This window comes from Enhydra lutris, unplaced genomic scaffold, assembly GCF_002288905.1.
Source record: "Enhydra lutris kenyoni isolate GAN:26980312 unplaced genomic scaffold, ASM228890v2 scaffoldscaffold15, whole genome shotgun sequence".
NCBI lineage: Eukaryota > Metazoa > Chordata > Mammalia > Carnivora > Mustelidae > Enhydra > Enhydra lutris.
Genome location: NW_019154099.1, coordinates 63,318,240 through 63,342,380, shown reverse-complemented (window position 1 = coordinate 63,342,380; position 24,141 = coordinate 63,318,240). Strand labels below are relative to the sequence as shown.

The 24,141-nt window shown below is 56.7% G+C and overlaps 1 protein-coding gene across 2 annotated transcripts in view; it reads left to right on the top strand.

Annotated features, from left to right (window-relative positions):
- The window catches only part of LOC111147054 (RAS p21 protein activator 3), a 115,770-nt gene that overhangs the window by 66,249 nt on the left and 25,380 nt on the right, over positions 1-24,141 (top strand). For both annotated transcript variants that reach the window (XM_022502921.1, XM_022502922.1), the window contains exons 4-7: positions 4,409-4,503; positions 11,176-11,252; positions 21,418-21,498; positions 21,850-21,922. In XM_022502921.1, the coding sequence (XP_022358629.1) occupies positions 4,409-4,503; positions 11,176-11,252; positions 21,418-21,498; positions 21,850-21,922 (326 nt within the window). The remainder of the gene's footprint in view (positions 1-4,408; positions 4,504-11,175; positions 11,253-21,417; positions 21,499-21,849; positions 21,923-24,141) is intronic.

Genomic DNA, 24,141 nt, shown 5'->3' with positions numbered 1-24,141 from the left:
GAATTCTGTGTGTTGCTTTCCCCTCCTCTGGAATTCCGCTGTTCTCCTTGATCGGTGAGCTTGGTCTTGGCTGGATGTTCTTGCTGATCTTCTGGGGGAGGGGCCTGTTGCAGTGATTCTCAGATGTCTTTGCCAGAGGTGGAACAGCATCGCCCTTGCCAGGGGCCAGGCTAAGTAATCTGCTTGGGTTCACTCTCAGAGCTTTTGCTCCCTGAATGCTTTCGTTTCGCTTTGGAGGATGGGAATGAAGATGCTGGCCTCCCACTCTCTGGCAAGAGGAGCCAAGAGCTTGGGCCCCCCCACTCCTCAGTGTACCCTCAGAAAGAAGCAGTCAGTCCCTCCCATCTCCCTGGTCTCTGGCTGCACTCGGAGCTCATCTAGCCTGTGACCAAGCGTCTCTGTCTCTGGCACACAGCCCCGTTTGGAGTCTCCAAACCCAGCAGATCCCTGCCACTCTTCCAGGGGCATTTCCCCAGATCTGCCACTTGTGGAGTCCCTGCTCAAAAAGCAGTGGCCTTACTGTGCCATGGATCACAGTTTAAGGTAACCCTGAGCTGAGAGCCCACTCCTTGGCTCCGTCTCTGCAGCCAGCTTCCCTGCTCTGACACCTGCAAGGTCTGCCAAACTCAGACACCCCGGGTCTTTGTGTGACCCCACGAGACCTGAGACCACGCTGTCCCCACAATGGCTCCACCCCTCACCTAGCCTCTGGAGCAACATCCCTCAGTGGAGCCGACTTCTGAAAGTTTGGATCTTGTGCTCCACTGCTCCGCCGCTTGCTGGGAGCTGGCCCCTTCCCCACAGTCTATCTTCCCATCGCTTTGGACTCACTTCTCTGCACGTCCTACCTTCCAGGAAGTGGTCAATTTTCTGTTCCTAGAATCGCTGCTCCTCTTCTCTTCGATCTCCTGTTGAGTGTGTCAGTGTTCGGAAGGTCTGATAACTGTCTAGCTGATCGCCTACGAGCCGGTGTCATCTCGGTCTGCTACTCCTCCGCCATCTTGACTCTTTTATTGCATTTTCTGGTGAGGAATGAGGCTGGGCATGTTTTCATTTGTTAATTGTCTGTACCTGTTCTTTGGTTAATTGTCCAAATGTTTTGTCCTTTTAATAGTTTTATTATGGAGTTTTAAAAGTTTTTTGTGTATTCTGGATACAAGTTCTCCATGAGATGCTTGTTTTACAAATATGTTCTTCCTCTTTGTTATTTTCATTTTCTTACCAGTGTTTCTCAAAGCCCGGAATTCTTCAATTTTGATGAAGTCCAGCTTGTCAGAATTCTTTTATAGCTTGTATTTTTGGTGTCATGGCTAAGAAATCTTTGCCTACTCCAGGGTTATAGAGTTTTCTTCTATCCTCTCTCTCTCTCTCTTTTTTTTTTTAAAGGAAAGCTTATGGTTTTGTCTCCTACATTTAGATCTCTGTCAGATGAATTGTACGTCTGACACAGAGTTCATTTTTCTCCTTATAAATGTCAGTTATACCAGCGTTTTTTACACAAAATTATCCTTTCTCCATTGAATTACCTTGGTGCCTTCTTGAAAATCACCCAATTTTATGCGTCTGGGCCCTCTCTGGCTTTCCTAGCCTGTTGCACCCACCTGTACCCCTTTCCTTGCTCTGATACCCGTGGCCTTAGCACCTGTGGCCTTTGCTGGGCTCAAGTCAGTGGTGTGAGCCAACTCTGTTCTTTTCCAAGCTTGTTTTGCTATTCTAGATTCTTTCAGTTGTTACTTATATTTTTTAATCAGCTTCTCAATTTCCAAAACCACTGAGATTACACAGGTATATAGATTAATTCGAGGGAGAATTAACGTCTTAACAAAATGGAGTCTTCAGACCCTCCAGTGGGGCATGTGCTTGGTCTTCCTAAATCTCTCTCATCAGTGTTTGTGATGTTTTCAGCATACGCATCTGGCATATGTAATTTACATTTTTCCTATGTATGTTATGTTTTCGATGGGGTAGATGAAGATTTCTTAAGTTAGCACACCAGTGGCACAAGCCATCAAAGCATCCTTTTGTGGAGCTTCTGTTGTTGTTGTTGTTTAATTTCAGTCCTTATTTTCATAGCTTGTATGCACAAATAATGACTGATTTTGTGTATGGGCTTTGTATTTTGTAGTCCTGCTGAACACACCTGAGCTAGCTTTTCTTGTAGATTTTCCTGTAGGTTCTGTGAGTAAGACTCTATTTCTTCCTTTCCTTTCTTCCTGGCCTTTCCTTGTGGCCAGGCCCTCGCAGGACACCAGCTGGAACTGGAGCCCGTTCTACAGGCGTCTCTACCCCTTCTTGTCTCGGGGGACATCTGTCCGTCTCTCACTGAGTCTGACCTTAGCCAGCCTTCCTGCAGCTTTTACCGCCATGCCCTGGGGCTGGTCCCCACGTCACCTGCCTCTGGTGTGCTCCTTGGCACACTCTCTCTTCTGAGCTGACCTGGAAGGCATGGGGTTTTCCTGTGTGAAGGCGGGCGGCACCACCTCTGTCCAAGTGAGACAGTGAGGCCCAGAGTGGTTTGGTGACCTTTGGGTGTCACTCGGATAGACTGGGACAAGTAGTTATCATAGTTCATCATACATATAAGTAGTTATTATAGTCCAGAGGTCAGGTGTTCTCTCCGAACAACATTTAGAAACACTAACATATGTGTTTAAAAAGTACACATTTGTATACTAAGTAATGATATATAAGTTGTGGGATTCATATAAACGTTAAACATGCAGTTCCTCTCTATTTCAGCTAAAGCTCATAAAAACAGTTCAGTGACTTAACATTTCTAATCTCAAATGTAATCCTCTTATCCAGCCGAACGAATCACAGTCTGAAGATTTCTTTATCTTTTTCAGTGAAATATGTTGCCCAATTCAATTCCAAGAATTTTTTTCATGTGGCTTTATTCCCTTGAGACTTAACAACCACATTCCCACCGGGGGCAAAAGGATGGAGGTTACAGGAGCTGCCAGGAGAGGAAGGACAGTCTTCGCTCTGCTGGGGGTGTGCTGGGGAGGCCAGGGCTGGGGGCGGGGAGGACTGGGGCCCGGCAGAAGCAGGGGTCCTACGGGAGCCATCGGCCCTGTGACGTGGCTCTGCTGAAGGAAATCCCACGTGGCCTGTAGGCTGGGCTTCTCTGTGCATGTCTGTGGGGTGTCCTCCGTGGACTGTGCCTGCCACGTTGTCTGTACCTGCCTCTCTTGCTCTCTGCCTCCTCCCTTCATGCCCACCTGCCAGCTTCGAGCAGTGGCTTTAACGGGTCTTGCAGTCTGTGGCGTCGGAGGCTCTGGTTCCAGATGGCTCCTGGAGGTGAGAGCCGAAGTGGCAGGTCCAGGTGGGCAGCGGTATGGACGCTGGGGCTGCTGATGGGCTGTATCCACCCCAGGGGGGACACAAGTACTCACCTTACCGACGAGCCCTCGTGGGGTGATCCCAGGGTCCTTCCCAAGGCTGTCTGGTGGCTGGGAAGTGTGAGGTTTCTTCCGTTGGAGAGTATGAGGGATGGAAATGGTGGCTCCACCAGCAGGGACATGGGGGCTGGCAGCAGTGACAGTGGGAGTCAGTCCGTCGGCCTAACTCCCCAGGCCCAGCCCTCTCTGCCCATGGAATGGATTTTCTGTACACATGTTGCCATCTGAAGCCCATCTGTGCCTCATGGGTAGGTCTCCCGGGGTCTGGAGGGCAGAGGTCGTCCGGCTGAGTTCTTGGAACAAGACGGAAACCCATCAGGGAGGTAACCTTGCTTTCTACCCACTGAGGTTCTCCGGCAGGGCCTGTAACATCGGGAGGAGAGAATAGTTTCTTCACGCCTGCAGGTCATGGCAGGCGGGAGACATCTCCCTGACCAGGACCTCAAAGAGCTGGCCGGACTTGGGCAGAGGAGCAGTCCACACCCAGAGAAGCGACCCGACAAGGGGAGAGGTTTTAGGCTTCCCAGGGTGGAAGGCTGTGGGGAGCGAGCACGGGGGGTGAGTGCGGTCAGGTTCGTCTGTGCAGGACCATCTTGGGCAGCTGACTTCTTCACGGAACACCCCCTGGGAGAGGGTCCACGGCAGCCCTCAATCCTCACCAGTTCCGTGTGGGGGCAGCTCTGGGAGGGCCTCTTTCGCACCTGCTGGTTCTCATTTGCCTCCAGCCCAAAGTGGCCTATTTTGGGGTGTGCTGTGCTGAGCTCCCAAGGACCCGACAGAATGGCAGCCTTTTTCTCCTAAAACCTCGTACGGAGCAGAACGGGCTCTGGCCCCAGCCAGGTCCCGCGAGAGGCCTTCCCGATGAGACATTGCCGCTGGCGGTCTTCCTGGAAGGAAGACAGTGGTGTTGGCAGCGGGCAGCGGGCACCAGTCGTGGAGAGAGTCCCGCGTGTTCTGGGGGATCTCTTCTGCCTCGTGATCGCTGGTCTTCTGTGTCTGTGTTGCAGGGAAGGTGGCCATCCAGAAGGAAGACTTGCCGAAGTACCATAACAGGGACACTTGGTTCCAGCTGCAGCACGTGGACGCCGACTCAGAAGTGCAGGTGAGCCCCACGGGGCCCTGTGGGGTGGAGGGACTTCGGTCCTCACGGGATGGCACTTGGCAAGTCCTCTGACACCGACACAGGCCTGTTGGCCTTGTGTGTTCTCTTGGTTATCGCCACACTTTGTCATGCGTGATGGAAACGGCTTTAAAAGTATACAACAAGGACAATAATTACCCATAATTGAAGTGAGGCTTGGGCTGGGAGCGATGCGGGAGGCAGAGGGGCCTGCCCCCACGTCCAGCCCCTGCACGCAGCGGATGAGCGTTTGCAGTGAACAGAAGTGACCAGCCCCTGAGCTCCCATCGTCTGAAGCATCCCCGGGGCTCTCCTGGGCCGTGTATCCCCTGGGACTGACCCCCCCCCCCCCCGTCCAGCGGAGCGGGCCTCCCCCGGCAGAGGAGACCGGGAGACCCCAGTTCCCACCTTCCCTTCCCCGTGTTGGGGGCACTGCCCATGCCCAGCATCTGGGACACCTCTTGGGAGGGCGAGCCTGGTTGTGTGGCTCCCAGCCGAGCTCCTCACCCCCTGCTGGTGTCTAGAGCCCATGACGGGAGCCCTGACCCACAGCACAGTGCCCTGACATCACACGAGATATTCATCCGTGGTCCTGTGAGTTGCCAGGGCGTGGGCAGGGTGCGAGAGCCAGCCCAGGGCCCGGCACCAGCAGGCCAGGCTCAGAGCACCAGCAGTGGTCCCCAGCAAGCCCGTTTCCTCCTCTGTGAGTACCAGATGGTGCTCGATACAGCAGAAGCCCCGACGTCAGTGGCCCATGAGGCCTGCCTCCACCCCACCTGCTGCGCCTGTCCCCAGACACCCGTCTAGCTGCTTGCCCTCCACTTCCTGGGAGACCCTCGGGCTCAGCAGAGCTTGGGGGGGAGGGCAGAGCACGTGGGGCTCCTGGGATCAAGCCACACACTCGGAGAGAGAAGCAGCGCTAGGGAAAGGTTGAGGAGCTGAGCCAAACAGAGACGTCGTCACGTGCCGCACACGGAGTTCTGGCCATGGGGCCACGTGTGCTGCAGAAATGAGCAGACGTGACAGTTCCCACGGGATCGGCGCCTGGGCCTGGACAAGAGCAGTTGCCGTAGCGATGACGGCACAGTGGGCCGTGCCCGCTCAGTCTGCAGGAGGAGGGCGCTGGGGGTCGTGGGCGCCGTGACAGGAGGCATTCCTGCCTTTTGTTCTGGGGCCATTCCCGTCCCTTTGGTTCTGCAGGGGGACAACCCCAGCGCTGTGATGAGCATGTGGGTGTGCCCTCTGGCAGCCCGCCCCAGTGTCCTTACCACGCTCGCCACACTGTCCCCTGTGATCAAAATCGGATGTCACATCACGTGTGACTTGTCTTTGTTCTCGCCTTGTTCGTAAACTTAACTTGGAATTTTGAAATGGCTTCAGTTTCATGGGAAGCAGCAAAACATAGTGCACAGGGAAGAGCAATGAGCAAATCGTGTGCTCTCCTGTTTCTACCTCAAGAGAGCACAATGAGGAAAGGCCGTGTTCCTCCACCTGTTCTCCCGGTGGCAGCATCCGGCTCGCGCCATGGCCGGGGCACGGACATTCCTGTGATCCACAGACCTCGTGAAGGTCTCCAGTTTTACGTGTTTGCACACGTGCCAGTGTGCGAGCGTGCACAGCTGTGCACCGATGCATGTGTATTCCACATGTGTGCCTGTGTCAGACATGTACCACGCGCGTGCACCCGTGTACCACACATGTGCACACATGCACGGGCTCACCACACGTGTGTTGTGCATGCACCTGGGCAGACCTGTCACGCATGTGCACGTGTTCCTGCATGTGTACTACGTGTGTGCGCCTGTGCACGTGTACCGTGCACGCATGGCCTGTGCGTTCTGTCACGTGTGTAGGTCTGTGTAACCACCGCCGCAGTCAAGATGCAGAACCACTCTGCCACCACAAAACTTATGAACGGGGTGTGTGCTGGTCGTACACTGTGTGATATTTGGGCTGCGTCCACCTGATGTGTTTCGTGCGCCTGTGGACAAGGTCCTTGTCCTTCTGAGCCTGATTCCTACCATCTTTGAGATGGGCTGCTGTTTCCAGCCGGTGTCCTAGGAATACGAATTCTGAGTCGTGAACAGAGAGTGGGTGTTGCCAGGACTCTGAAGACAGGAGGAGGGACAGTGTGGCCTCGGGTGGCCTGCCGAGTTCTGGGCCCTGTGCGGGTGGCTCCTTCTCAGAGTGACGCCTGAGGAAGTGGCCGTCCCACAGAGGGAGCAGAACTGCCCTGGGTTCAGGCTGCCTTGAACAGTGCATGACAGTCTTTCCCTACAGCTATCTTTTCATCCTGAAATGTCACATTTACGGTTTCAGAAGGGCAGAGGATGGCATATGGTTTCGTGAATCCACCTGTTCGGTCATTGACAGTGAAAGGCGTATGTCAGAAAGAAAGTGTCACAAAACTGGGGCCAGTGAGAGATGGAGTCACTGCGGTGGGAAAATGTGATTTAAAGAACTTCTTCTTCCTTCTGTAATCGATATTTTTAAAGGTCTCTGGAAAATCACTTTATTAAAAAGAATCGGTTGCTGTGTTGAGGTCCTTCCCCGGCTCCTCCGAGAACGCCCGGCTGAGCTCTGCTGTGAGCTCTTCTGTTTTAGTAGACCTGCTGGGAAGGGCCGTGAGTTCTGACAGCAAACCTTCCGTAGCGGGACGGGGAGCTCTGGGAGCCGCGTCTGCCCTGTGTGTCTGACGGTCCTCCTGTCTTTCCCCACAGGCTACATCTGTAGTTGTCTGCATATACGAGGACCCAGCTCTGAATCTTTCTGCGGGTTTAGGGGATCGAGGGAGGCAAGGGCCGGCTGGACCTCTGTCCTCCTCCACGCATCATTTCTGACCTATTCTCTCGTCTTCGGTGTTCACGGTCGTCTTGCTGCTCTTGGAGCCAAGGTCCAAGTGCTCAGCGGTCTGGGTCCCTGTGCACTGACCCCCACCCCGGCCCTGAGGCCCATGCAGACCAGGGCTTGATGGCCCAGGGACGGTGGGCCCTGCTGCTGTGACCACAGACCCTCTCTGCAGGCCAGGATCTGAAGCTTTACTGAGAAAAATGTATGGGAGCCACCAGTGCTTTTCTCGTATGTGTGCTGCCGAAGTGAGCAGGATTGGTGCTTTTTTCTCTTTAAGTTACTAAACCTATTTTTCAAGCAATTTTATGTTTGCAGAAAATTGAGTAGAAAATGGAAGGAACTCCCATGTCCTTGCCCCACCTGGCCCCTGTGGCTGACATCCCGTGGTGCATTTGCTACAGCTGGTGAGCGGACGCGGGTCAGAGGCTGTGCGCCCCCTGGGTCGGGCAGAGGATGGGGTCCCGCCTGCAGAGTCCTGCAGGGTGGCCCCGTGGGGTCACCAGAGATGGCCCCTCTCTCGTTCTGTTATTTGTTTCTTAGTTAGCTTGTCTAGAAGGTTAATCCATTTTATGATTCTGTAATGTCTTTTTTCTGCTCACTTTGGATTTAGTTTGGTCTCCTTCTAGGCTCCTTACATTATTTTCTTTAGAGAATTTACGTATTTATTTGGTAGAGTGAGAGAGAATGTACGAATGGGATGAGGGGCAGAGGGAGAAGCAGACTCCCCGCCAAGCAGGGAGCCCCACACGGGACTCCATCCCAGGACCCTGAGATCATGACCTGAGCTGAAGGCAAACGCTTCCCCAACAGAGCCCCCGGGCGCCCTGAGATCCCTTACATTAGTGAGGTTAGATCTCTCCTCCGACCTGCGCGGCCACTGCTGTAAAGTCCCCGTAAGCACTGCTTTTGCGGCATCCCACGTACTGTGATGAGTTTTATTTTCATTTTCACTTATGAAAAGAAATGAGCTAAAAATATCTCTCAGTTTCTCCTGAGACGTTTTGGGTTTGGTCGTTTTGGAAGTATGCTGGTTCACCTTCAGATACTGGGGTGATGAAGCTGTCTTTCTGCCCTGACTTCCCGCTTCCTTTCCGTTCTCCCGAGAGCGGACGCCGTGTGATGCACCTCCCGTTGCGGGCCGCTGTCTGTGCCGCAAGACGGGGAGCCCCCAGGCGGCCACCGGAGCGGGGGCGGGCGGGGGCTCGCCTCCCAGTTGCTTGTCATTCACCTTAAGTAAGAATGGGAAAAGCTACCAAATCAGCCTTTTTCAATGCACCAGCCTAAGACTGTTTTCTCCTCAGAGAAGCTGAGTGTTGACGCCACGCCTGGGCTCTGGGTGCCGCCCCCCCACCCCCCCAGCTTAGCACGTTGGGGCTGGGACCGCGGGGCCAGAGCCTTCGAGGGCAGAGGGCAGTTCCGTGGGTTCTGAAGCTGTGCAGAGGCTGAGCTGGAAAACCCGCATTTCCTGCCGCCCTGCGGTGGCGGGTGTGGCCCCGGCCCCAGCACCCTGCCCCTCAGGTGTCGGATGTCGGCGTTTGTGGCTGGCTTGTTTGTGAGCAAGCTGGCGTGTCACCCACAGGGCACGGGGCACGCCCAGACACTCCGTCCACTGCGCAGCGACTCGTGGGAACTTCTGAGCCGCAGCCGTATTGGGGCGCCTGTGGGGGTGGGGGCGTCCTCTCTATGCCAGGCGGCATCTGGGTGGTTAGGGTCACTGCCCACTCTCCTCTCCCAAATCTGTGGAAAGTAGTGGCCCCGGGCCTGAGTGCAGAGTGTCTGCCCCTCCGCCGGCAAGGGCTTGCCCTCGGGAGGAAGCGGCAGCCATGGGGTCCGCTGCTGCGGGTGCCTTCTCCTCCCGGTGGGGGACAGGAAACGCGCCTCAGGTCGTCCACGGTGGGGGTCCGTCTGGCCCAACAGGCTCTCTTGCTTCTCAGAGCCCACTGAAAATAGACAGGGCCCTGTCCCTGCAACGGCTGTGGCCAGCCTGAAAATGAAGGCAGAAGAGAGCCGGGCCCAGCGCGCAGGAGGACACCACTGGAGGACACAGGCTTTCCAGGAGCCCGTGTGGACAGGCCTTTGCTGTCCTCCTTGATCTGCAGCCTTCACTGGCACTGGGTTGTAGATAGAGGGAGGCTGTGTGCCGCCCAGCTGCAGCGTCCTCCTCGGAGCCAAAGGACGGCGGCGCCTGCCCCGTGTGATGCTTGGGGAAGCCCGGAGCCTGGCCCAGCCGCGTGAGGGGGTACTGCGGGCCGCAGGGCTGTGTGTGCTCCTGCGGCAGGGTTGGCGGACGCTGAGGGCCCCTTGCATGGGCTGGGCGGGCCCAGAGGGTCGTGATGCATCAGGGAGACTGCCGTTGGCACCCCCATTCCAGGAGGGGCCTTCCGGGGCCGACACTCCCTGGGCTGTGTGCGACGGGCTCCTGGTTCCCTGGGGCCGCCGGCTGCTCCTGGCCAGTGCGTCCCTCTGAAGGCAGCCCTGCCGCGTGGGGCAGGAACCCCTCAGAGCCCTTGGTGGATCCTCAGTCTGTGCTCTGGACACGGGGTGTTGCCCAGGGTCACACGGGTGTGATGCTGGTCCAGTCCTACCATCCAGGAGATGTTGCCGCACCCTCTGAGGCTACTGGTCCTGCTGTGGAAGGAAGGGCCAGAAAGGGCCACACCCAGCCTTGCCTGCAGCAGGGGAGAGATGGGCTCCCCGGGGCCTCAGTGCCTGTCTCGCCCACACGCGTCAGGTCTCCCGTTTCTGTCCTGGGCGAGCCAGAGGTCCAGGGGTGCAGAAGCTGCAGGAAGAGCAGGGCCGTGGCCGCCACGTTCAGAGGAGCAAACTCAGGAGGCCAGGGGACTCCGCCGAGGGGTCTTGCCCGCACTCCTCCAGCCCAGCCGCCTGGCCCGCCATCTTGGGCCTGGATTCTTCTAGGACAAGCAGTTTTCCTCCCCAAGCTGCAGAGTCACGAAGTTTTGGTCGGAAAGGACCTTGGAGGTGCTCCCAGTCAGCCTTCTTGTCCAGTAAAAAAGACGGTTTTGGGCTCCAAGGCGGCTCAATCAGTTGAGCGTCTGACCTGATTACAGCTCAGGTCTTGATCTCGGGGCTGTGAGTTCTGCCCCGCGCTGGGCTCCATGCTGGTCTGAGCCTGTTTAAGAGAAGTGCTCATTTTCACGTTGTAGTGCGTTCTCCTATAAACCGTCAGTGCGTCACGCCTGCTGCTGTTGGATGTTTCTGAGGGAGCAGGTTCCTCTTCCTTGAAGCCCCTTCCCACCCCCCCGACCCCTGACCCCTGATGGTGACCTGGTTGGATCCTGCAGCTGATCCGCCCTTTGCACAGACGCAGACGCAGATGCAGGCAGAAACACAGCACTGGTCTTGTTCTCCAAATTCCAGTCCCCTCTGCTCCCGTCTCCTTAGAAGCATCCATGAGCACTAACTTCCTGTCTGGGGCCCAGGACTGAGACCCCCCACCTAGGGTCCGGGCCTCACACGCAGACAGAAGGATGAGATGGTCCAGAGCGGTGTGTACCTGCACGCGGGCTCAGCGTCGGAGGCTGGGACAAAACGTAAAGCAAGCAAGCGGATGTGCTTGGGAGGCGGTGTCCTGAGGACCTTCCCTCGCACTGTCTGGCCGCTGGCTTCTGAAGCAGCGTTCTGGGGGAGCCGTGCCCTCGGCCGGCCCTGGGATCTGAGTGAGGGTGGGGTGGTGCTGGGGTTGCCACGTGGGGTCAGGCAGCTTCACGTTTCTGAGCGGAGTTGCTGGGAGCGCCCCCTGCGCGTGGCCGTCCCCTCATTACCCTCTGTTCTTGTGTCTTCCAGGGCAAGGTCCACCTGGAGCTGAGGCTGAGCGAGGTCATCACCGACACGGGCGCCATCTGCCACAAGCTGGCCACGCGGTAAGACACGGGCAGCAGTCTTCTCGGGACCAGTGACTCTGAGCCCCGGCGGGGGGCGGGCTGTCGTTCTTCAAACACACGACTCATGGGGCGCCTGGGTGGCTCAGTGGGTTAAGCCGCTGCCTTCGGCTCGGGTCATGATCTCAGGATCCTGGGATCGAGTCCCACATCGGGCTCTCTGCTTAGCAGGAAGCCTGCTTCCTCCTCTCTCTCTCTCTCTCTCTCTCTCTCTGCCTGCCTCTCCGTCTACTTGAGATCTCTCTCTGTCGAATAAATAAATAAAAAAAAAAAAAATCTAAAAAAAAAAAAAAAAACACACGACTCAGAACTCTGGAGTCGCGGATCCCCCACAAAGATGCTTCTCTGGCAGGGCGGGCGTGTCGTCTTCACACCCTCCTTCAAGCAGCCGTGGTCAGGGAGACGTTCACACACAGGTACTGCGTGCGCCCGGGCCATCCCGATAAGGGGACTGTCAGGTGGCATGTGCGAGGCCGGTCGGCAGCCCTGCGGCCTGAACTCAGGAGCCCCCTCCCAGAATCCGGAGCTCCTCCCCCGGTCACGCTTGCTGAGTGTGAGCAGCTGTGCCCGTGTCTACACCTGGTCTCCGAACCATGTGGCTGTGCCTGTGTCTACGTGTGGTCTACACCTGGTCTCCGAACCTTGTGGTGTGCTCTTGACTTTTCGGTCCACAATCCCGTAGATCGTCTGGAGGAGGCTGAGGAGTCTCGGGTGGTGCACACGTGCGCGAGCTCACACACGTGTGCAGGGTCCTTGCCCTCTGAGCCCAGCGAGGCCTCGGAAAGTGCACACCCCGCCGGGCTCCCGCTCCCAGGCTGCCTGCCCTGCAGTTTTTGCTGGCAGTACCTGCGGCTGCTGGGGTCCTGCGGGCGGCTGCCGGGGTGTCGGAAGTCTAGGGCCGTCGGGAGGGACTCCTGAGAAGAGGACATGAAGTGTGCAGAAACCAGCCTCTGGTGTTAAGGACCCATGAGACACCAGGTGCTCCAGCTTTCCTCGTCTTTTGGACAGATGCTTTCCCGTCTTCACCGTGTCTGGCAACCAAGGGCTTCAGTGAGATTGGGTGATGCCCCTTTCTTGGGCTCAAGTGCCGGCTCTGCCTTAGCACTGTGCTCCCTCCGTCCCGTCACAGAGGGTGGGGACGGTGCAAGGAGTTTCCACCGTCGTCTGCCACCCCCAGAGGGCTCTGCCCCGCCACCCACCGCGCTGTTCGGATTCACCATCTGTTGGCTGAGGGTGGCCTCTGGTCCGTTGAGGCTACAGGGCTGTCACCATGGGACACGCGGGAGGACATACGTGGGAACGTGTGTGGGACGCCGTGTAGCATGGGGTGCCGTGTGGGACACAGCGAGCTTTGGCCTTCACCCTTAGGTGCTCCCACTCTTCTTAGCGTAGTTGCCCCCGGACCCTGTCGCAGTGAGCAGAGAGTCGCCAGTTTTCTTGTTCACCTACTGGTCTGTCCCTTCTTCCAAAACAACTTAAGGGTTTTTACAAGCAGCCTTACATGGAATAAGGAATGTGCTTCAGTGGCCCGGGGACAGAGCGGACCAGGCTGGGCAGAGAGCTGAGGCTGGTGAATGCCGGGAGAGGGGGGCCAGGACCCCTGTCCTGAGGGCTGCCCCGTCCAGCCACACATCTGCCTGATGGAGGGCGGCTGTGAACCATTTGGCCAGGAGTAGCTGTCATCCTGATCGGAGAACCACGGGTGTAGCACCCGGAGCAGAAGACTAAGTCATACATCACAGCTACACACTCTGCCATCCCCACCTGTCCCCAGCCACCATTCACGCTGTCCACGCCGTCCCCTCCTACTCCCAGAGTCTCCGCCGTCCACACTGTCCCCACCCACCCCCAGAATCCCCCCCGCCCACACTGTCCCTGCCTGTCCCCGCCCACCCCCAGAGTCTCTGCCGCCCACGCTGTCCCTACCTGTCCCCGCCCAGCCCCAGGATCCCCCGCCCACGCTGTCCCTGCCAACCACAGGAGCACCTCAGACACTTCCCTGTGGAGTCATCTTAGTTAAAGCACCAGGGATTTGCTTGGTTCCTGCATCTTTGTGGTGTAATCCCGCTTCTTCCTAGTGCACACTAGTACACACGCCACATGCACGCTAGCACACACACCAGCACACACGCTAGTGCACATGCACTAACACGCCGCTAGTGCGCACGCCGCTACGGACGCTAGGACACCCTAGCACAAGTACTAACACACCAGCACCCACATTATCACACATGCCGGCACACACCAGGGTACACGCATGAGCACGCATGTCAGCACGCACCTCGTATACACACTGGCACACACATTAGTACACGTGCTCGCGTGCGTGCTAGCACACACATTTGCATACCAGCACACACACGAGCGTGTTTACGCACACTCGTATACGCGCCAGCGCACACACCAGCACACGTTAACTCACACTAGCATAACGCTAGCGCACACATGACCACACACTAACATACATACGAGTATATGCTGGTACAGAACACTGATACACTAGCACACCTAGTACACTTGCTGGCACACACCGGCACACACTAGCACCCGTACCAGCACACACGAACACGGCTAGTGCGCATGAGCACACACTAGTACACACCAGTGCACATGGACCCACGCTAGTCCCTGTGCCAGCACACTGCTAGTACACACACTGGTGCACGCTGGCACATCCTTTGGTACATACGATCACACACACGAGTACACTTTGTTCAGAATCCCAGGGCCGAGGCGTCCCCCACAGGGATGCAGTGAGGAGGAAGGGGGGTGCCACAGTCACATAGCAGCTCAGGTCCTCCAGTCAGGGAGTCATCAGTGACTGTGAGACCACGGACTTCTCTTTCTTCATCCCGCCTCTGCCCGTCAATTTTTCTTTCACTAAAAAATACCCTTCACATACCATAAAATTCAGCGTTTTAAAGGGTACACTTTGAGTACATTCACAAGGTTGTGCAACGGTTACCCCTAAGCACTGTCCAGTTCCAGAACATTTCATCATCCTGAAAATGAAATCCCTTCCCCCATCGCACCCCACCCCCCTCCCCAGCCCCCGACAACCACTGGTCTGCTTCTACGGATTTGCGCATTCTGGATGTTTCATGTGAATGGAATCACATGCTCTGTGGTTCTCGGTGACTGGCTTCCCTCAGCGAGCGGGAGGTCTTCAGGGGTCATCCCCGCTGTCGCGGGTGTCACTGTCCACCGTGTGGGTACACCACATTTTCTGGCCTGTCACCCACAGATCCCCGTTGGGTGGGTCCCACCTTTTGGCTGTTGTGAATACCGCTACTGGGACATTCGCGTGTGAGTAGGAGACTAGTTCTCATTTCCCTTGGGGACATAGTGGAGGGGTAGAATCGGTGTGTTGTATCTTAACTGTGTTTCAGTTTCTGAGAAAGCACCAGGCTGCTTCTCATGAGGCTTCCCCATCTGCAGGGCCCACAGCGTGTGAGGGCTCCAGCTGCTGTGTCCTCGCTCAGCCCAGACCCTCTCCCGAGCTGTCTGCTTGTCTCCTCCCAGTGGTGTGAAGCGGTGTTGACTCATGTTTCCCTGAACGGCGTTGACCGTCCTTTCCTGTCCTTGTTGGCCGGCTCTGGATCTCCAAAGAAGTGTCTGTTCAAGTCCTTTACGATTTTTTAATTGGGTTATTAGTATTTTATTATTAAGTTGTAAGAATTTTCCATGTATTCTGGGTACTAGACTGTTGTCAAATATATAACTTGAAGACGTTTTCTGTCATTCTGTTGTCCATCTTCACTTTCTTAACAAGGTCCTTTGTGATACAAGAATCTTAAATCTCCATCGGCCCCATCTGTTGTTTCCTGTGTTTAGGTCCTTTTCTAAGAGATCTTTTCCCGATCTGAGATCGTGAAGATTGACAGCTGCGTTTTCCTTCCAACATCTCTAGGGTTTCGTTCTCCCCTTTTGGTCCTCAGTACGTGTGGAGTTAATGTCTTATGTGTGGTGTCCAGTTGGGGTCAGCGTTGGTTCCTTTTCTTTCAAAGATGCAGTTGTCTCAGCACCACTCGGGGAAAGGTCCGTTCTGCCCCCGCCAGCTGCCGCTGGGTCATAGTAAATGGTCAGACTTATTCGTGGACCCTGTTCTCTTCCACTGACCTGTGTGCCTGTCCCATCCCTGTGCTTTAGCACACAGCAGGTTCGGAAGTCAGGGAGTGTGAGTCTTCCATCTTGGTCCCTTTCTCGTGACTCCCTGGCCCTCCTGAGCTCCTTCATTTCCATATGAGTTTCAGGATCAACGTGTGAATTTCTGCAAGAGTAGCAGCTGGCATTTTGGTAGCAAGTGTACTGAATCTGCAGATCCGTTTGGGGAATTAGCAATTCGAGCCCTGCCAGCCCCAAAACAGTCCGTCCTTGTGGTCAGCTCTTCTGTAATTTTCTTAAAGAGTCGCTCTGTTTCTGTAAGATCTTAGAAATGTCCCTCTTTCGTTACTGATTTTTAATGACTTGAGTCTCCTTTTTTGTCAGTCTCGCTACAGGTGTGTCGAGTTTGTGGCTCTTCTCAAAGGTCCCGCTTTTCCTCTCCTCTGTTCTCTCCTTTGTTATCTGTGTGATTTCCGTCTTTCTGCCTGTGTAGGCTTTTCGCTTTTCTTTTTCTGGTTTCTTAAGGTGGAAGTGTAGGTTATTAATTTGTGATCTTCATTCCTTTTTAACGTAGGCATTTATAGCTACAAGTTTTCCTCTAATGTTGCAGTCGCGTTTGTATTTTACGACTTTCTTCCTCAGAGCCAAGTCAGTTGTGTGCATCGGGGACTTTTGGGACAGAGCAGGAGACAATGGCCCCTCCGCCTGTGATACGAAAGGCTCTGGACCTGAAATCCCGGCATCAGAGCTGGCAGACCTCTCCCAGACCCGCTGCGGGCCGCAAACCCTGACTTGCTCCGCATGTCGTCTCCTTGTACCGACCTGCGTCTCCGCATCTCCCCCGCACTTGTTCGGAATCACACATGCTCATGCCTGTGTCTTTGCCTCAGGCCCTCGCCCCTCAGAGGCTACACGGGCTTGGGCCAACCTCGAGGTGTGTCAAGGGCTTGGCAGAAGTTAAGAGCTGGGCCGAGACCGTTGAGAAGTCAGTTGCGCAAAAGCAGATTCATTCCAGTAGGGTTCCCTGCTGCCCGAGAATCGCCTCAGCCCTCCCTCCTGCCCGGGAGCACCGTGACGTACTCCCATGCCCTCGCTGTAAGCACCGGGGCCAGGCTCGGCCTGCACCTGTTGCCGGGACCTGTCTCAGCAACCCCGACACACGTCCTTCCCTCCTTGCCAGGCGTGACTTTCTGAGGGCTGCTCCAGCCAAACACACAGTCTCACGTGCCTTAAAACAACAGGAACGGATTCTGTCCGAGTTCTGAAGGCTCTGCAATCCGGCCACGCCACACTCTGTCTGGAGCCTTCAGGGGATGGTCCCCTCCTCCTCACCCAGGCAGTCCCTCTTCACAATACCCCCCACCCCCACCCCGCGTCTGAGCGATCTCCCTCCTGTAAGGACACTAGTCATTGGGTTTAGGGCCATCCTGAAACCAGAATAAGCTCATCGTCTCAAGAGCCTTAGCTTGATTACATCTGCAGAAACCTGTTTCCAAACCAGGTCACATCTCCTTGGGGACCCACCACTAGCCCCTCACAGCAGGTGACTCCTACTGGCTCACCATCCTCCCCCCAAAGGCTACAGGACCTACATGCACTCTCAGATCCTTCTGGGCTCTCTTCACCTCTCCTCTGTCCTGGTGGTCTTTTGTGGGGGGCCGGCGGTGTTCTGGCCAGGCCGAGCTCTCGCCCCGGCCTTCCCTCTCCCTACTTCCGGCGTATTGCTCTCTGCCGCCAGGGGCTCCCGTCCCCGCCGTCCGAAAAGCGAGGCGAGGCCTCGTCTATCTTCCCCAAATGGCAGGTCGCCCTCTGTGAGGTTCTGGTTCTTCCCGGGGGCGTCCGTTCCCTGCAAGTTCCCTCCCTGCCCTTATGCGCCAGGGAGCGCTTCCTGTGGGCTTTCCCGGCTGCAAGGCAGGCAGAACAGCATCTCTCCCTGCCCTTCCCGGGCCCGGGGGGAGAGTGAGAGCTGGGGAAGACTGTGCTGTCGGCTGAGTGCTCTGGTGGGTGTGCGGGCAGAGGGTCTGCGCGATGGGCTCACAGAAACCTCCCCGATCCTTCCGCGGGTGGCCTTTCCGACTGTAAGCCTACTTCTCTGTCTGTTCACTCGTACGTCCACGTCTGCTGCGGGGACATCTGCGCGAGCCTCGGGTGGTTCAGGGACCCACCATCCTGCTGCTCTTGCCGGTGTGGAGGGCGTCTACCAGTCCGCACCTCCGACAGGTGCCTGCTCCCGTGGGAGCGGCTCGTCTTTCCAGCCAGACCCCAGGCTGGACTCTCTTATGCTTTTCTTTCATCCCCAACAAGGGTGAATAAACCTTTTAATCGTTCATTCAGGTCTGTCCTGAGCTCCTGCTCCCTGCCAACAGCTGCGCGGCCTCCTGTGGCCTCCACCTTCGCGGGGAGACATGTTTGCCTGTGAGCATCTCCAGATTTCATCCGCTCGAGCTCAGTGTTGCAAGAGCCTGACAGCTAAGAGCAGCCCGCCTGGCACAGGCTGGCACGGCGCTGGGCTCTGCTGGGCTCGCCGCCTTTCCTGGCGCTGTGGGCAGTCTCTTTCGGGTGTCCTGTGGCCACTGCTGCGTCTGAAAGTTAGGGTTCCTGCACTTTGCCACCTCTAGGCTCCACCGTCTCCCACTACACAAGAGTCCTATTGAGAGTCCCACAGGCACCCGCTGGGGAGCCTCCCTGACCGGGATGGGGGCCAGGCAGCTGGGGACCGGGGTTGTGGTCCTGGGGTCCTGCAGGCACCTGCTGGGGAGTCCCCCGGACCCAGACCCAGGCTGCAGGGCTGTCGGCCGGGGAAGCAGGCACCAACCACCTGTACCTCCACCTTGAGGTGCATCCAAGTGAGGGTTACCTGCTTCCAGACTTCCATCAGCATCTCAAATCCAATAAAGATCTTCTTTTCTATTATTAGGGAATTACAACAGGCTACCAACCCTGGCTCTGTCTGAGGTTGGACCAAGCATGAGTGGAGGCGGAGCAGCTGGCCGGCCGGTGGCTGGTGGCCACGGTGAGATTTGTCACCGCACGGCCGGGTCCTCTGCAGCCAGTGGTCCTGCAGGCAGGCTGTGTCCTGCTCATGGGGGCGGGAAGCGGAAGCACCAGCCTGTGGCCACAGTGGGGGTTGGTGGGGAGGGGATGAAACAAGGTCCCGGAGCTGCAGACCATTACTCCAGCTGGGAGGCGTAACCACGTCTTATGGGTCAGTTCGAATACAAAGTCCTGTAGATGTTAGAATGTGTACAAAATCTTGTGCTTGTGGTGCCTTGGGTTCCAGATTAGTTGACTGGGTCACTCCGTATGTCACAGTGTCCTTTCCTGGAGGTAGGAATGCCCAGCAGAGTAAATACTTTACTTCTCTCTGCTATTTATCTAGAACATTCCGAAGAGGCACTAGAAGTTGTTCCGAAGACAGTAAGCCTGGAGAGATGCGTTTTGTGTGAAGTATAGGGGGGCTTGGCTTTGTGTGCCCCGGGCAGCCCCCGACAGCGCCCACCGGCCGTGCGCTGGGCTGTGGCCCTCCTGGAGCTGCCCAGGGCCGGAGCGGGAGGGGGTCTGGCCCACGTCCTCCGGTTTGCGTGTTGGGCCTGCCAGGCAGGAGGGTCCTTTTTTCCTCCCAGATGCCTTCGTGCAGGTGCAGTCAGTACCCAGTCTTTGCTTTGAGTCAGAAAATAGCGTGTTTCTCGTGTCGGTCTTCAGAGGAAGGAGCGACGGGGAATGTGGGCGCTGGAAGCAGCTGCGTCTCTAGGGCATCAGATGTGGGGAAAGTCGCTTTCACTTTGGTGCTTAGGGATGACATCGAGTTTCTGGCCGTGGAAACCCATGGTCTCTGAGGATCTGAAATGTGGGCACACTTGCCGTCCAAACCTTCCTGATGAACAAGTGAATGTAGAAGAAGCGTGTTTGCATTCAGCTGGGTCATTTGCTGCGGGTCAGCACGGGAGCCTCCCCGCACGTCCCCTGAGCAAGCCGTTTGCCCACTTCTCACAGCTGCTGTCCTGTCGGGTCCTCTTCTCCCCCACCTGTCTTGCCCTTCAGTCCACAGTCACAGCCGAGTAAGTGCGAGCTGCCCACCGGCACCCATTCCTGGACACGTGCTTGCCACGGATAAGATCGCAACAAATCATTCTTTCCCGATGATGTAATGCATGAAGAAATATTTCTTTAATGATGAGTTAATGAAGGGCGGAAGGTAACCGAAGACCAAGTCAGTGATCTAGGAAAGAAACCCAGAAATACTTTGTAAAGTAGAGTAGGAGTAAAGAGTTGGAAAAATTAGGGAAGGCTCACATCATGGGACTGGCGTGGACGTGACCTCAAGGGCTGTAAGCACCATGAAGGAGAAATGAAGAAAACAAAACCCTGCAACCAGAAAGAAATATTCTGGTAAAATGCTAGAAGCGAACTTCTTCCCAAGAGGGACACAAGATCGCTTGGCTTATGAAGGAGTGCGGAGCCCAGTTGTTTCCTGACTTCCTGGTGCCCAGGAGAAGCTGGAACGCTCAGCTCTGCGAGGGAAAGTGACCGTACGTCCATGAAGCCAAACGGACATTCCTCTTTGGGAGGACAACTGTCCTGCCGCGATGCAGTCCTGGGACCCGGACCCCCTCTCCCGCACAGACAGCTAAGGAGCCGGATGCCGGGCGAGAGGGACAGTTTGGAGTTGGGCAAACAGCATTTTCGCTTTGTGACCCCAAGTAAGGGAAGCAGACCCGGGAGCCGCAGTGGTCCTGATTTTGTCCTGCAGGTGTGTGGGTGGCAAGGGGCAGGAGGGCTCCCAAGTGGGGCCTGGAGGTGGGAGGGGAGACAGAGATTGCTGTTGGGAGTCTGAGGCCGCTGCTGGTGGGTTCTGGAGAGGAAGGGACTTGCCAGCACTCCCGCAAGCCGTGCGAATAGAGTGGGTTCAGGCGGAGGTGAAGGGGCCCGTGTGGGGCTGGGAGGCATTTGAACCCCTGCCAACCCGGTGGAGATCCTTGTTCCCATTGGGGGTTCTGTGCGGACTCGGAGGGCCGCACCTATGTGGTGGGACAAACAGTCCCTGGACAGAGGCGGCCGGCGCCTCCCCTGACAGAGCTTCAGACAAGAATTTCCGTGATCAGTCTGCACCCAGAGACCCTCAGCCTCCAGTCAGCTCTGTCCTTTGGACAGCAACGGCATCTGGACACCAGCAGCCTGAAATTCCTAACGTCCAGCCGGTGCTCCCGGTCGGCGTGCCAGGAACAGGATGATGGGACCCACAGCCTGGAGAAGGGACAGTCGGGAGAAGCACAGCCGGATGGCAGGGGTGACAGGATGAGGGGAAATGGTGGTCCTGGAGCTTGTGTGACCAGCTGGGCTCCAGAAGTTGAAGCGAACCAGGGAGCAGGACAGTTGTGCCGGGACCTCTGGGAGGGATCAGGGAGTCTTCTGCTGAGCGGCATGCGTGGTACGGAGCCCATGGTGTCTGCTGTGAGCGGAGTGCGTGGTACGGAGCTCATGGTTTCTGCTGAGCGGTGTACGTGGCACGGAACTCATGGTGTCTGCTGAGTGGCATACGTGACACAGAGTTCACTGTGTCTCCTGTGAGCAATGTGCATGGCACAGAGCCCATGGTGTCTGCTGGGTGGCGTGCGTGGCACGGAGCTCATGCACAGGCTGGGTCTGCAGCCCCTCCGTTGTTGGGGCCCCCGTTTTCCCACCTGTAACATGGCCTCGTCGCAGCGCCTGGTCCATCAGCTCACAGGGGAGCTGAACTCTCAGGACGTGAAGGCAGCGGCCTCGCCCCCAGGAGGCCCCAGCAACCTGTGCCCCTCGGATAAGACAGCCGTGTCCTGAGGGCAGTGCTTACACTCTCCTGCCCCCACATGTCTTCCGGTTGCAAATCGGTGCACCCGTCCGTGTTTATTAGGAGCGTCTGGGCCACGGGTGACCGAAGCCACCCTGGGCTCATGGCCCTTGGCCCCGGCTGTGGACAGCCACCTGCCACGGCCTCACAGCCACCTGGGGAAGCTGCCTGTGGGCCCCTCCCACCCCACTCCTGACGCCCCGTCTCTGTCCTCAGCATCCTCGAGTGCCAAGGCCTCCCCATCGTGAACGGGCAGTGTGATCCGTACGCGACTGTGACACTGGCCGGACCCTGCAGGCAAGTACTCTGCACATGGGGCGGGTGGGTAAGTCGCCCGCTGCGACGATGCCGGGGCTTCCACAGAAATGCAGGAGAGGCTGTGCGCTGGGATGTGGCGTTCTGACTTACTCTGGTCTCCTCTGTGGCCCTGAGATTGCTTTCTGGAAACAGCCCCTCTCTTCTCCACACTGGGTGCCTTTGGCTCAGTAAAGCTTCCTGATTTGCATACTGTGTGGGTTGGAGACAAACTGAAATATGTATAAGTAGCAGGAGGAGGTTACTGGTGCATTTGATCACTCAGTCTGAAGGTGCAAAGACTCGGTGTCAACAGCGTTGCTTTTAACCTTAACCCTTCCTCCTTGGTTACAGATCAGAAGCAAAGAAGACAAAAGTGAAAAAGAAGACCAACAACCCCCAGTTTGATGAGGTGTTTTATTTTGAGGTTGGTATTTGAGCCCCGTGAATGTCACATGGAGACCCTTGGGGAAGGCGTGTCTCCGGCCCTGGGCCCCGGCTTCCTCCTGCAAGTTCTGGAATGACCCCGGCACGAGGCCTCCCTCCCAGCCTGCGGTGTCAGCTGGGCTCCCAGGAACTCCCCTCTGGCCCCTGGGGAGAAAGGTGATTTGTTGCTTCCTTGGTTTTGAGTTGAATCCTGACGAGTTGTACTCCCCAAGTTGTCCCGATCGGCGTGTTTTTCACTGTTTGCCTGTTTGGGGTGTTTTGGCTTTGGCTTGCTTCACCCGGTCTTTCCTGAGCAGTGGAGGGAGGCTTGTCTCCCCAGAAATAGTGAGGGGTTTTGAAGCAGAAGAGCAAATGCGTTTGAACACAGAGATCCCCTGGTGTCCTCTCAGGACTGGGAACCGCTGACGTTAGTGAGATGGGAGGCCTACGGGCCGAAGGCCATCGACAGGACAGTAGCAGACGTGGCTGCTTTAGTGTGACCCTGGCCCAGAGGCAGTGTATTCGGGGTGATGTTGTTTCCACCCACGAGGGTTTCTCGAGGGTCTCCTGTGGACCGGGTCCTGGGGGCTGAGGGTGAACGAGCCTCTACCCCTGCATTCCTGAGTTTGCCCCAAGCAGGGAAGCGTGCGCAGGGTGGGTCATGCACGTGGGGAAGTGACTGTTAAGTCAGTGGCCCTGGGGAGCCACAAGCAAACAGCCCCCAGTCCTGCCTGGAAGGAGTCTTCCCAGAACGGCGACCCGTGGGTGTAGTCTGGGAGGGGGCACTATGAGGCTGCAAGGAAGCACGTCTCTAAACGTTGGGTGAGGTTGGGGTGAGAAGGGGGAGTTTTGGAAGTTGGGGACTTGGCTCAGAACTGAGGAGCTCACGTGCGGAGAACCTGGACATGTTCTGACAGATCCAGAAGCCCACAGGTTTCTAAAACACTGGAGGCTGCGGTCAGGCTTCTTGGGTCATGGTGAGGGGGGCGTGGAGTCGGAGTGCCAAGGGCACAGCGCCGTTCTCTGTCCCAGAAAGACATGCTTATTCCATCACCCAGTGCAGAAAGTGGTTAAAAGACTCAGGGTTGGTCAGGAAGCTGATGCGGTCAGCCTTATCTCCCGGCGGGGGGGGGGGGGGGGGGGCATGGTGGGGCTCCAGCAGCAGGGAAGGGGTCTGGGACGGAGAGTAAGGACAGCTGTTGGTCTGAATTCTGTACTAGAACCGTACCGGCCTGCCTCGTCCCTGCATCCTGGAACGGCTGAGGTCAGCTCCTCCCAAGCTTGCGCTGCACACAGTAAGGCCCAGGCTTTTCGCTGCCTTGTGGTCCTCCTGGACAGCGACACACACTTTCTGTGTCATATTCTTCTCTTTTACTCTGCAAAAGCGCAGGTCTCCACTTGCTAGATGAGTCTCGCCAGCCCCACATGCCGCTGAGCACAGACCTGCATCCTGCAGGGTCCCAGGGACGGTCCAGAACTGGGCCCTCGGTGCTGTGGCTAGGGCCTACCTGACACCTGCCTCCTTCACAGCCTCAGACCATAGGACCTTGGAATGTGCTTCTCTGGAGTTTATGGTCTGAGACTCAAAGGTCTGAGCCCTGCGTAACACCTAAATCCCCCTTTGGATTCTCTGCACCTGCTTTCTTCTTCTCTTGCCAACAACCCCACAATTCTGACTTAGCCTGAGTCCCAGTGGTTGGCTTTGGGGTCATAGGCAGCCTCCTATAGGGGTTTCACAAGGAAGTAGTGTCCGAACCATTTGCTTCCAGGGTAATGCCTAGGCTTCCTTAAAAACTCTTCAGTATCTGAACGAAGTTATTTGAGGTTCTACGGAAGCCGTCTTCGTTCCCTCACTAGATGTGTTAGGTACCCATGCAGAAGCTCTGTGACCGCCTCACTAGAAGCCAGACCGTGAGCTGTGTCAGATGGTGGAGGCTCTGGGGGGCTTCCTGGAGGAGGTGGCATTTCAGAGTCACCTTCAGGCTTCCCAACACGGGCCTGAGCGGGGAAGAGGCCGGTGGTGAACTGGACAGGGGTGCGGGCTGTGTGCTGGGTGAGGGGAACTAGTGGGGGCTCCACGGGGCTTTCAGAAGCCTCAGCTGGCAGTGGACGAGGCCTGAGCCGGTTGGCAGCTGGACGGGTCCCCTGCTTGTGAGGTGTCAGCACCCCGGGCGGCCACCGAGCCGTAAGGGCGGAGGTGCTGAGATGGGAAGGTTGGGG